We start from the raw sequence: 13,047 nt of genomic DNA on the forward strand, positions 1-13,047 counted from the left end.
AACCCAATAGCACCCACCTGGCGCACACACACACACACACACACACACACACACACACACACACACACACACACACACACACACACACACACGCACACACACACACACACACGACAGTGGAGCTGCAGTGATTCACCCAGTTGTGAAACAACTGGCTTAAGTAGCTGGTAGAGAAAACACACACACACACACACACACACACACACACACACGAAAAAGTATTTGTGTTCTGTAGATACAATGTTTTGCTTTTGTCGTATTATGGCATTTTACAAATGTCATTACAATGAATGTGCTCACAGCTGTAACACCTCAGTTTGTCCTCAAGGGGGAGACTCACACCACATACAGTATCAGCTCTCAAACACAGCTTGGTAAATTATTGAATGGTATTCATCATGTATGGCAAAGTAAAGCCCAGTTTTATTTGTTCCTGGGGGGGGCGGTCTACGCAGAGAGAGGAAAAACTTGTCCTAGGCCTATTAGTACTATTAGTACTATTAGTACTATAAGTACTATTAGCGATACTTGGTGGTAATGATTGAAAGCCACTTAGCGCTGGTGTATTTACCAAGAGGATCAGTGGCGGCATGGTTAAACAGGCCTGATGGATTAACACACTCCAGTACTGAGACATGCACACCGACCAGAGGAGAGGAGAGAGGAGAAGAGAAGGGAGGAAAGGAGAAGAGAGGACTATATCTCAAAAAATCATTATTTCTCACGTTACAGCACTTAACTTAGTTTAAAAATATAAATATTTGAGGTATTTTATTTGTATTGGTGAAGTGGTATTGTATTGATGACTTTGAGGGGAGGGGGGGGGCGGGGTCATGTCGTACTGCTCTGTAGAAAACAGTTCAGCAGTGGAGGGGATCTATGAACTTCGCGGTGGCAGAGGGCAGGTGGACACACGAGATCCTCGTCGTCACAGTTGATCCTGGAACACGTGCTGCTCGAACGTCTCGGTGCTCTTGGTGTCGGGCAGGCAGGTCCCGAAAGCCTCGAGCAGCAGGTTCTCCTCTATCACCGCCTTCTTGAAGTCCTTGAAGGACACCCTGCCGTCGTGGTCGTAGTCCATCTTCTTGAGCGTGATGTCCACCAGGTCTTTGATGCCCTCGTCCGGGTCCTCGTCCGTGGGCTGCCGGATGAGGCTGTTGTACAGCATGATGATCATCTCGTCCCTGGAGATGAAGTTGTCGCCGTTCAGGTCGTACACGTGGAAGCAGTATTTGATCTTCTCCTCCAGGGTCCCGCGGAGGAACACGGACAGACCGTCGATCCACTCCTTCATGCTCACAAAGCTGTCGTAGTCCTTGTCGAACGTCCGGAACACGCCGTCCATGATCATGTCGTCGGTCATGCCGAAGATGTTGTGCAGGATGCTCATGAACTTGGAGCGGTCCAGGCCGGGGGCCGCTCTGCCGTGGGCCCCCGGCTCCCCCTGAAAAAAGTTGTACTCTCTGATGAGGCACTCCACCTCCTTCTTATTGAAGTGCTTCACTTGCTTGGAGATCTTCTCCGCCAGAGTCTGTATGGACCTTTTGTACACGGCAGACATCTCTGATATTTTGAGGGCGCGGGCGGCCGGGGTGAGGTACATATCCATGTTGGCTGTGTGTGTGTGTGTGTGTGTGTGTGTGTGTGTGTGTGTGTGTTTGTGGTCTTGTTCTATGAGACACTTGTTTGAAACTCTGTTAAACTTTAAAACTGCGGATTAGAAAGGTGTTTCGGTCATTGAAGAAAAGGGAGAGTCTCATGTGCAGAGTCCTACATACTCTTTGATATTCAAAGGAAATTCAAACATCAAAGGGAATCATAAACCCCGCCCCCAAACAGCGATTGGATCGTCGCATCCAGCGAGAGTCGTGACGGCGGAAGTCCAAAAGGTCTGCGCGTCACGTGACTCATGTCGACTTCATCTGGTTCCCGGAAGTTCTTGGCACATAATTCGAATCCATTATTCAGACAGACAGAAACCAGATTTTTGGGTAATTAGTCATCATCAAGTGTAACGATTGTTACGCAACCAGCGTAACAGGCGCATTATCGGAACCTTCTGCTCCAGAGTTTTCCCTTTGTCCTCTTTTTTTATATTGTAGTGCTTATTCGTTTTCATAACCAACATATTGTTCATTTTGATAGGTTAGAAAAAAGTTGTCGATTGATGTTAAAGCTACAGCGTGTAATATTGAGAAGAACTTATTCACAGAAATGAAATATATTATCCATAACTGCGTGTTAGTATGATAACCTGCAACAAAGAACCGGTGGTTTTTCGTCAACTCTGAAGGAGTTAAATATAGTTCCATGAGGTGGACCCGACCTCCGTGCGAGTCGCCATGTTTGCTACGTCGTGTTGAATACGTTTTTTTGCACACAACGGTCCAGAATACGTCGCATTCGCTTTGAATTTTCAAATGCTAGCGGAAACCGGAAATGGAATCAGGTTATTAAATGTAAATATTTTGCCACTTAATTTTCTATTTGTAAATTTTTTTATGAGAAGATGCAGATTTTCAGCCAGTTTTTTTTTATAAAGACAGTCACCAACAAATAAAAAAAATAAAAAAATACTCAACACTGATGTTTTTACAGAGGGGTGTTTTAATGTTTCACAGATTTTCTTTATTCCTTAATTTCTGGGATTGTTTAAAAAAAAAAAAAGTAATCTGTCAATGTTCATATAGAAGTCGTATGTTACATTTAAAATAAAATATACTGCATGGTTTTTTCAAAATATTTCTTGATAAATTATCTGTTAATTTGTTCACACTACCTTCTGTTACGCTTCACAATCATCCGGAGAATCTAATAATTCTAATCTCAAAAATAAAACCATTTCTGATAAATATAATTTCCGCAAATACTTTGTTATACAGCTATGAAGCCAACGAGCTATTTCTAACAAAGATTCAAATCTAAAGGTTCTCCTCAGCTTTGATCATAATTTATGAGTGACACGTAAGACGTTCACCCAAACAGAAGAATTCTGTCATAGCTCTGCAGTTGTAATTACTTTATTTATGTTATTTGACAGTTCTTAGAGATTGAACTGGTAACAGTTCTGTTACGGAGACAAACACAGTATAACCAATGAGATGGTATTTCTTCCGAGTCCAGTGTATATTTCATTTGATCTGTGGTTGGTTCATTAGGAGGCGCCGGTGGCTCGGCACTTCGGCCTGGAGTAGCTGCTTTGGTTGATGGCGTTTTTGGCTGAGAGTCTGACGCAGTAGGTGGTCCAGGGCTTGAGGTCGGCCTCTAGGTAAAAATCACCTTCCACGGTTCTCACTCTCGCCGGCTGATTGTCCTGCTGCCCTCTCTGCTGCTCCTCCTTCACGACGAGCGTGTACTCGGTCGCGTCCTTCACCGTCGTCCACTTCACGTACAGGGAGAGTCCGCTGACTGTTACATTCAGCACCTCGGGAGCCCCCAGGTCTGAGAAGGAGAGAGACGTGTGGGTGATGACTGTGCAGTTGTTTTACAGTACAGAGCTATATCACGGATGATTGACTCGATTTAATACAGCATGTAATATGTAGTGACGTTATAGTTCACCTCCGTCTAAATGGGCAGAGATTAGATTGGACCGCAAATCTCTTCTTCTGCGGGATCCTACTGGACCTGAGGGGGAGGAGAAACGTGTGTTACGAATAGTTTTCAAAACAAACCTACGACAAACTTAGCAGTCAACAAATGTGGAATTGAATCACGAAGAGAGATATTTTTGCAGCGCCTGACCTGTCATGATTCCGTTCGGGTTGCTCTCGCCCACATCGTTGCTGGCCGTCACTTCGGTGGCGCTGGAGTTGAAGTTGGTCAACTGGCAGGAGAGCCCGGTGGTGTTGCACAGCTCGGCGCGGCCTCCTCCCGATGTGCTGTAGACGGCGTACGAGGTGGCGAACACCGACGCGTCCCAGGACAGCACGGCAGCCTGCGCGTTGCCGCCGTATTTCACGTTCTTTGGAGCGCAGGGGACTGGGAAGGAAACGGTAAAAACACTGTTAACACAGGGACAAGTGAGTGTTATGTTTAAAATATGTGTGTGAATCAGATGTTTAGCTCGTTTTTAACTTTAAAGTGGCAATTACTTTTATATTTGTATTCCTTATATCTGTGTAGTTTTGCAGTATATTCTTCTATCTATCTATCTATCAACATTGATATATATTCAGTATTATGAACTGGATGTTACTGCTAATAACAAACCAAACATTACCTACTGCTGCAACTTCACATTAGAAAAAGAAAAAGAATTTAACTGGTGGAACAAGAGTTTATTGAAGAAGTCACAGGAACAGTTATGTGTGTCTCAGTGGGCTTATCATTTACCAATATTGTGCGTCAAAAATGTGTCCTCGAAACAAGACAACAAATTTTTTTCAGCCAAGAAATTGCAAATGATTTGCAAGGATATATTCCCTTTCCTCTAGTGTTTCATACAGTTGTTTTGTCACTAAAAACATCCCCTTTGAGTATAAAGTCATGGGTGAGCACTGTGTAAAGTCACCTGTGACTCCGGTGAGGGCACTGGAAGGTGCGCTGACGCCGGCTGAGTTCCTGGCGCGGACGGTGAGGCTGTAAGCCGTGCTGCAGGGCATAGGGAACTCAAAGTACTTCCTGGGCAGCCAGTAGGAGGAGATGTCCATCAGCGCCCGTGGGTCGTTTTGGATCCGACCACTCATCTCCGCCATGTACTCGACATCGGAGCAATTGACGCTGCCCCACGACGTCATGGCCCAGTAAGTTTGGCCTATTCTCTGCATGCGGACATTCAGAGAGGTCGGAGGACACGGAACTGAGGAGGACACAGACGGTATTTTACTCCCCAGTGGAAGTAAAACAGTTACATTTTTTTGGGCTCTTGAACTTCAGGTGTAGTGGACCATCATACTACTATGAAAATTTGAAATGACAGGGTTCTAAAAATTACTTTTTCATTAAAACAAATACAATTCTTGCAAGTATGTGCGACTATTTCCTCTCAACACTTTATTTTTCACAAATTATGTTCATGTAAACCAAGATATTTCTGCACAACGAACTTATCGGAGTGTTTCTATACCAGCATCCTGCATTTTTTATTTATTTTAGCCCTAATATTTACCTGCTCTCGCCTTCAGAGGAACGCTGAACGAGCTGTTGCAGACGCCGTTGGAGGCTTCCACGGAGAAATTGTAAACGTCTCCGCATTCCAGCCCTTCGAAGGTGCAGAAGAGACCCGTGGTGTCACAGCAGAGCGCGTCTCCGTCCTGGGATCGGGCGGAGCCGTAGTACTTCGCGGCGCCCTCGGTGGCGTTCCAGGACAAGACGGCGGATTTGTTGTGACAATGGATGTCCACGGCGAGACCAGAGGGCTTACAGGGCACTGAGAGGAAAGAGATCCAAGGGGTGGGGCGGGAAACTTCAGAAACCTTTCATTTGTTTTGTCCGGAAAAAAAACAACAAACACGTGAAGTAGAAAATCTTCATATCTGAAACCTGTAACTTATTATTTATCCTAAAAACTACAAAAAAACAGAGGAAACAGAGAATAATTATGAAAGCGAATCTGTCTCACCAGACTCTGAAATTTAAAAGCTACTGAATTTTTTTTGCATTGAAATTATGTACCTGAATTTTTTTGCATCTGAATTCAACCCTTCAAAATTTTAATAACTGATTTTTACTGTTTTTCAATGTAAAAAAAAAATGAAGTGTAACATTTTTAAAATTTTCTTTTCTGAAAACTACTAGTGAAAATCAGTTACTGAAAGTTTGAAGTGTTAAATTCAGATACATAATCAATCAGTGGCAGAAATTCAGTGCCTATTATTTCAGAGTCTGGTGAGACAGATTTGCTTCCATAAACAATCATTCATTCATGCATACGTAAACATTATTATCATCAATTATTATTACAGTGTTTCTGTTGTTAAATGAATATTAAAAGCCTCTTGAAATTCCTGCCAAGAATAAGTAAAAAACAGGAAATGTCTCATCTGGTCTCCACCTGTCCTGAAGGATGACGTGCTGGGCATGCTGGTGCAGTTGTCTCCGCTGGCGGTGATGCTCACGTTGTACGGCTGGCCGCAGTGCAGCTCGGCCAGGGTGCAGTTGTTCACCGAGGTGTTGCAGCTCGCCACGTGTCCGTCCTGTCCCGTGGCCGTGAGCTGGTAGGACGTGGCCACGGGGGAGCGTCCCCACGTCACTTCGGCCCCGTTCTCCTCACATAACTGCGCCACGGTCACATTGTGTGGTGCACAGGGAGCTAGAGAATTCCCCCACAAGCGTTGAGTGAGTTTTGGTTCAAAAGAAACTATCGTATCTGTGAGGTGGTTACTTCAGAAAGCAAACAGCAATACCTGTTTTAATCTTCTTCGGTGGACTTCTGAGGTTGCTGCACTTGTCGGACGAAGCGGACACTATGATGCTGTAGTGCATGCCACAGCGGACGTCCTGCAGTTCGCACGAACTGGAGGAGCTGTTACAGGAAATGAGGGTCTGGTCGTGACCCTCGGCGGTCACCAGGTAGACGGGTGTGTTCACTGTGTTGTCCCACTCAACCAGGATGGCGTCACTGTTGCACTGTGTCACCGCAGTGACGGACGTCAGAGCACAAGGACCTGGACGATGGGGCACATACGATTAGAACTTTGCTCTTGTAAGTTGTTCTTTTTTTCTAAAGATTTCCAAATCCCAAAAATTAGACCACACTTAATACTTTAATTTGAAATCCAATAGTGCTACTTTTATCCAATACGCAGATGGAAGAAAACTTCTAGATTTGAAGTCTTTGACAACTTGATGTTTCCAATATTGAATCGTACGCAGTTTATTATTTAGATCAAAATAGGAGCTCAGAGTAAATCCTGTATCGCAGATGATGATATCAGCAACACCAAAAAACTGGACAGGTGTCCGATCTAGTGGCTCCTCCTGAGTGGGTCACGAGAAATATATTGTTTGACAACGAAACCAAAATTACTTTGTGTCTTCTTTACTTACTCTCTGGAGAATTACAGAATAGTTTTACAGCAAACAATTATTGAAATACAACCATCTGAGATGTTTTATCATGGGAAGTCACTAGTACAAATGCAAGCTGTGATACAGGGTCACAGCTAAACATGGCTTCATTTTAAGGGGGCACAAGCCAGGAAGGTTGGTAAGAATGACACTTATGATGTTTAATGTTTAGTTTATGCATTAATGTGGTAAAATGCTTACGACAAAAGTGACATTTCAAAGATTGTTAGTACACCTGTCTCTAGGTCAAAGGTGGTGCTGTAATTGCTGTTGCAGTGCTCGTTGGTGGCAGTGACGTAGAAGGTGTAGTGCGTCCCGCACATCAGGTCCGGGACTTCGCAGGGAGAGGAGGCGACGGTGCAGCTGGAGTTGTGTCCGTTCGTCCCTTCGGCGAAGGCAAAATAGCTGTGGGCTCCCTCCGCCTCATCCCACGACACCCAGGCGGCGTTGGACACGCAGTCCAGATGGCCCACGGGGTTCCTCGGCACACACGGAGCTGCGGAGGAAGAAATGACCATGTAGACTGGGTACTGTAATATATAAACAGTCATATTCAATTTTTTGAAGCTTGAAGTTTACCTGAGGAGGTCTGTACCACAGAGCTCAGTTTGCTTTCACAGCCATCTCTCACAGACAGCACCGTAACGTTGTAGGTCTGTCCACATGGGAGATCGTTCAATGCGCAGGTGGTGCCGCTCGAGTTACAGTAGAGTTTCGCCCAAGTGTTGCTCACCGCCGCCACGTGAAAGTACTGGGCGTCGGGGTCGGGGGACCAGGACACGGTTATGGCGTCTTCGTCACACTGTGAATTAACGGTGACGTTCTGGGGTGCACACGGGGCTGAGGAGGCGGAGGACAAGACAGGCAGGTGAATACAGGAAACCTCTCCACCCATTTAATTATGACGATAATAAGGTTTTCTCAGTACCTGTCCGCACGTATGACGTGTTGCTCTCCGCGCTCGAACACGACTCGTCCTGGCCGAACACGCTCACGTTGTAGGTCTGTCCGCACCGCAGGTCGTCCAGATCACAGTGGGTCAGCGTGTTGTTACACTCGCTCCGGTGACTCCCGTCCGCTGTGACGCCCACCGCGAGATAAGTCTCCGCTCCGCTGGCTCGCTCCCACGTCACCGCCGCGGAGTTCGAGTGGCACCGCAGCGAGGCCTTGACATTGGTGGGGCTGCAAGGCACTGGAAGAGGGAGGACAGACAAGCGGGACGTTAGACAAGATACTACTGCTAGATAATGTACATAACGTACAGGAGAGATTTGACAATTCACATGTCAGCACCACATTTGAATCAGTCATTAGAAAGAAGAATTTAACCGAATTCTAACTAGATGTCAAACAGCCGTGTTTGTGGTTTTAATTAGCTTGGCGTAGTCAGACTAATACTCCAATGCGTATTAGTCTGGGACCTTTTCATTTTTCAATTTCTAAGCGGCGTTACCAACGGACGCAGACCAAAATGCCCCCGGACGCAATTGGATAGAGCAACAGATCATGTGACATCTGTTGAGCAACGCAAACGTGTCATCAGACGAGAGCGTGAAGAGAGGAGATGTGCATTTAGTCAAATGCCCGTTCATCCACGGAAGCCATCTTAGTCGTTTACAAAAGTCACTTCTCTCCACGTCAAGGTATAAACCCCGCCCATTATCAGATCATGGGTTGTGATTGGACCGGCAAAATTTCTGCCGGAGTGAAATCCCTTTACAATGGAGGGGATCCAGAACGTAGTCTGGCAGAGCAATTGAAATGAGCTCCCAGAATCCATCTGGGTCCCAGGCGACAGGATTTTCTACACTTACCTGACTGCAGGTCGAGGTAGGCGACGCTGTTGTCACACTCGCCGTCCTCAGCTGTCACCGTCAGGTTGTAGCGCTGACCGCAGTGCAGGCCGGGCAGCTGACAGCTGGTGTCGGTGGTGTTACACTGAGTCTTGTGACCGTTGGGGCCGAAGGCTCGCACCGAGTAGGAGGACACGCCCTCCTCTTCCTCCCACGACACCACGCCTGTGTCGTTGCTGCAGACCATTGCTGCCGTTACTCCCTGTGGCACACACGGCACTATACAGACAGACAGACAGACAGAAGCTTTAATATAACCTGCAACAAGTCTTACAGTAGCAACTTTATGAGAAATTAAATCTTGACTTTACATGTGTTGATGTCCACCGCAGAGCTGCCAGCGCTCGTGCACGTCTCGTCTGACGCAATGACGCTGATGGAATAGTTGAGGCCGCACAGCAAGTCCTCGAACAGGCACGTCGTCACGCTGCTGTTGCAAGTTGACGCATAGCCACCGTTGCCCTGGGCAACCGAGGTGTATGACGACGCCCCTCTGCTCGGCTCCCAAGAGACCGCCACGGCGCCGGACTCGCAGACCACCCGGGCCTCCACCTGCCGTGGCACACAGGGCACTGAACGGACACGGAGAGAAATATTAATCGTGCATAATGATCAATATTGGTCCAATAATCATCCGTACAAGTAGAGAACCATAATAATTATTGGCAGAGAAAGCACAACAAAACTATATTGCTTAAATCAGATTCATGATGCGCTCTTCAACAATATCTCCCAATCGAGTCTAAGCGCCAAAAAACTGTAAAATCTGATGTAAATAATTATTCTTCATCGACTTCAAGTAAAAACAATTATCCGTACCGGCTTGTAGCTGTTTGATGTCACTCTGTGACACGTTGCACACGCCGTTGGTGGCTATCACGCTGACGTTGTAGGTGAAGCCACACAAGAGGTCCGGGAGGACGCAGGAGCGCGAGGTCGTCTCGCAGCAGGTTTCGTCACCTTTTGTGGCGAAGGCCTGGACGACGTAGGAGTCGGCCCCCGTGCTCGCTGTCCACTCAACCGTGGCCGTGTTGGTGGCGCAGTCCAGTAGGGCCACGACATCCTTGGGAGGGCAGGGCACTGGTGGAGGGAAGAGAGAGTCACTCACCACTGGGGAATGTTTGCGATCGGCGTCAAGCGGATAAAGTTGTGTACTTTATAGAAAGGGAAAGCTTCAGAGAACATTGGATGCTGCATTCATGCTACAGCAATGAGTAAATATATTTTTATATATATATCATTACATTTTTAGGGTTTTGACTGACCTCTTCTGGCCAATAGTCTACTGTATCTGTGACCACACTAAACAGTTTGTATGTGTGAGGTCTGACATTTGTTTTTATTCATATTCATCATAAAATAGTCCCGATCTTTTAAAAGGAGCAGGTCAGTTTAAACTGAAAATCACAGCAGACATCATCTTCGCCAATCTATTTTATGTGCTTATAATTTATATAATCTATTATAATCTATGCATTTCCTGTTACAAAAAGACATTTTCCCACTATACTATTGCTAAAGGTAATTTGGGTCACATGAAGTTAAGCAAAATCACAAATAAGCTAGAATCTGAAAACTTTTCATATTAATAAAGATCAAAATTACAAAATAATGAAAACGTTTTAGGTGGGAAATGTGAAGTTAAAACGATGAGCTGTTGCTGGTTTGTACTTGTTGAACACAACAGTGAATAAGAATGATGTCAAGTATGTACTGAATACAACCTGTCACTGCAGCAATAGGAGAATTTCAGCCACTATGATGTCACAGTAGTTTAAATCCTGGCACCGCAAACTCTAACTTGAATTTAATAGAAATCAATTAATCAAATGTTGTTTTTGAGACTTCACCTGATTCCAGCTGCAGCCTGGTGCTTGTGGGACTGTCGCATTGCTCGTTCGAGGCGACGACGATGGCGTTATACGTCTGGCCGCACTGCAGGTTCTGCAGCTCGCAGTTGGTGAAGTTGGTGTTGCAGGTGGACACGTGGCCGTTGGAGGAGCGGGCAGTTGCCGTGTACTCCAGGGCCCCCTCTGCGAAGAGCCAGTCCAGGAGGAAGGTGTTGGTGAAGCAGTCCAGGACCCCTGAGGCATTTTTGGGTGTGCAGGGAACTGCGCGAGGGAGGAAAATTGAGGAGAAGTCAATGACACGTTCAGGTGTAAACACTGCAAATGAAATGATGTTATTCCAGTTGTCCTACCTGATTTGAACATTGTAACAGAGCTGGGCAAACTCGAGCAGATATCGTCTTGTGCCACCACCTGGACAGAGTAGGACCGACCGCACGTCAGGTTGGTCAGAGTACACTGTAGACCCGCCGCCTCACAGGAGGAGAGGTCTCCCTGTGTGCTCTGGGCCGTCACCGTGTAGGACAGAGCCCCCTCGCTGGCACTCCAGGACACGAGCGCCTGGTTTGTGGAGCAGGCCACCTCCACATCCACATCAGTTGGAACGCAGGGCACTGGAGAAAGGCACGGGGGAAAGTAGACTGTTGTAACGAGGAGGATCATAATATTATCAATCTGCAGGGATATCAATGTGTGTCAGATTCAAAATACTCTGAGCATTAAAAAAATAGCCTTCCCCCATTTATCAGTTCCTGTAAGACACCTACTGCTTTAAGATTAATGCTAAGACAGTGATCAAGTTTTATTTGAGAACAATTACTCAAAAAGATCTGTTTTCACCAGTTCTTGACTTTTGGGAATTGTAAGATTAGATGATGAGTGAATATCTCGTTTAATTTAATTTATATTACACATCTTTGAGAGATAAAAAGTATTAAAGAGGTACAAGGAGAAGAATGTATGTAACCCACCTGACTGCAGGGTGTCGGCCTCGCTGGGCTCAGAGTTACAGTTCTCGTTGGATGCGACGACGCTGACCGTGTAGTTCTGTCCACAGACGACGTTGGGCATGCCGCACTGGTCGCTGTCCGACCAGCAGCTGATCGACTGGCCGTCTTCCAGCGTTACCGTGGCGGTGTAGAACTCTGTGCCGGCCGAACCGGTCCACGACACCAGGGCGATGTTGGAGACGCAGTCCATCGAGCTGGAGACGCCGGTGGGTGGGCAGGGCTCTGAGGGGGGAAGAGGGAGAATAGGCTGGATTGAAAATGGGGCTCAAAAATTTGAAGTAATATATGACCTGTAGACACATTTGAGATACGCAGATAAACTTGATATATGTAGTGACTATAGTTCAGCAACAGCCTTCATTATAATGTTTTGTATTAGCTGATTTTACTTTCAATACTTTTTATCCAAAACATTATTATGAAGGCTGTTGCTGAACTATAGTCAGTACATATAATAATAAGAAACGAAAAAAAGAGTTATTGCTTTTCAGGAATATTAACCAAATTATTAAAAGCCAGTTTTAAAGAATATGAATAATTAAAATCATTGAAGGAGATAAGAATGTAGTACGTCATCAAATAAGCTTAGATTAATAAAATATAAAGTAACCTTTAAAATTAGGATTTGGAAATCAATTTTTTTTTCAGGGACCAAAATAAGTACGTACCCGATTTGAGCTTCGACGGCTGACTGGGTCGGCTCGTGCACTCGGAGTCCACCGCCCGGACAGACAGGAAGTAATCCTGGCCGCACAGGAACTCGGAGAAGAAAGTCCAGGTGTCGTTCGTGCTGAGCTGCACCGTGTGGCCGCCGTTGGTCTCCGCGGTCACGATGTAGAACTCCGCTGTGTCACTGGCATTCCAGCTCAGTGATCCCACCTGAGGAACCAGATTACAGTCTCATTTTAATCCTGGTTTATTACATAATGAAACTGCCTCAAAGAGTAAAAAAAATTAGACTAATATCTATAATTTGAGACAAAACAGAAGAAAAAAAAAGGAATATTCACCTTTATTGTGCAGTTCAGAGATGATTTCAAGTCCTGGGGTATACATGGTGCTAAAACAGAAGACAAAAGTTTGCTTGTGATTAAGGAAGCAAATATGATTGTTTTCATAATCGAGTAATCTGCCGTTCATTGTATGTATATAGCTATGAATCATTTGATTTATATACAGTGTCAGAAAATCAATTGTTTTGTTTTGTCGTAGCAACAGTTCATCACTTCTTTTGGAGGAGCTAAAACTAAGGAACGTTTGCCATTTTTGCTTAAAAATGTCTTAAATGATTAATCGATTGTCATAATTGTTGCAGATTACTTTTCT

The 13,047-nt window shown here is 45.4% G+C and overlaps 2 protein-coding genes across 2 annotated transcripts in view; both read right to left on the reverse strand.

Annotated features, from left to right (window-relative positions):
* Positions 1-757: 757 nt before the first annotated feature.
* LOC118318566 (EF-hand calcium-binding domain-containing protein 1-like) lies at positions 758-1,762 on the reverse strand. The gene has a single exon (XM_035648348.2). The coding sequence runs from the start codon at positions 1,607-1,609 to the stop codon at positions 929-931; it is 681 nt and encodes a 226-aa protein (XP_035504241.2). The 5' UTR covers positions 1,610-1,762; the 3' UTR covers positions 758-928.
* Positions 1,763-2,584: 822 nt separating this feature from the next.
* Positions 2,585-13,047, reverse strand: part of LOC118318565 (mucin-19) — a 38,104-nt gene continuing 27,641 nt past the window's right edge. The window contains exons 41-58 of the mRNA XM_035648347.2: positions 12,732-12,781; positions 12,390-12,600; positions 11,683-11,943; positions 11,065-11,325; positions 10,715-10,975; positions 9,684-9,944; positions 9,176-9,436; positions 8,826-9,083; positions 7,940-8,203; positions 7,591-7,851; positions 7,247-7,507; positions 6,348-6,608; positions 5,996-6,253; positions 5,111-5,371; positions 4,514-4,801; positions 3,745-3,981; positions 3,562-3,627; positions 2,585-3,441 (exon numbers count right to left, since the gene is read on the reverse strand). Of these exons, the coding sequence (XP_035504240.2) occupies positions 3,155-3,441; positions 3,562-3,627; positions 3,745-3,981; positions 4,514-4,801; positions 5,111-5,371; positions 5,996-6,253; positions 6,348-6,608; positions 7,247-7,507; positions 7,591-7,851; positions 7,940-8,203; positions 8,826-9,083; positions 9,176-9,436; positions 9,684-9,944; positions 10,715-10,975; positions 11,065-11,325; positions 11,683-11,943; positions 12,390-12,600; positions 12,732-12,781 (4,268 nt within the window). The 3' untranslated portion in view covers positions 2,585-3,154. The remainder of the gene's footprint in view (positions 3,442-3,561; positions 3,628-3,744; positions 3,982-4,513; positions 4,802-5,110; positions 5,372-5,995; positions 6,254-6,347; positions 6,609-7,246; positions 7,508-7,590; positions 7,852-7,939; positions 8,204-8,825; positions 9,084-9,175; positions 9,437-9,683; positions 9,945-10,714; positions 10,976-11,064; positions 11,326-11,682; positions 11,944-12,389; positions 12,601-12,731; positions 12,782-13,047) is intronic.

This window comes from Scophthalmus maximus, chromosome 13 (assembly GCF_022379125.1).
Source record: "Scophthalmus maximus strain ysfricsl-2021 chromosome 13, ASM2237912v1, whole genome shotgun sequence".
NCBI classification, from domain to species: domain Eukaryota; kingdom Metazoa; phylum Chordata; class Actinopteri; order Pleuronectiformes; family Scophthalmidae; genus Scophthalmus; species Scophthalmus maximus.

Excerpts from the sequence above, each read along its gene's own strand:
- LOC118318566 (XM_035648348.2), bottom strand. The coding sequence starts at position 1,609 with ATGGATATGTACCTCACCCCGGCCGCCCGCGCCCTCAAAATATCAGAG.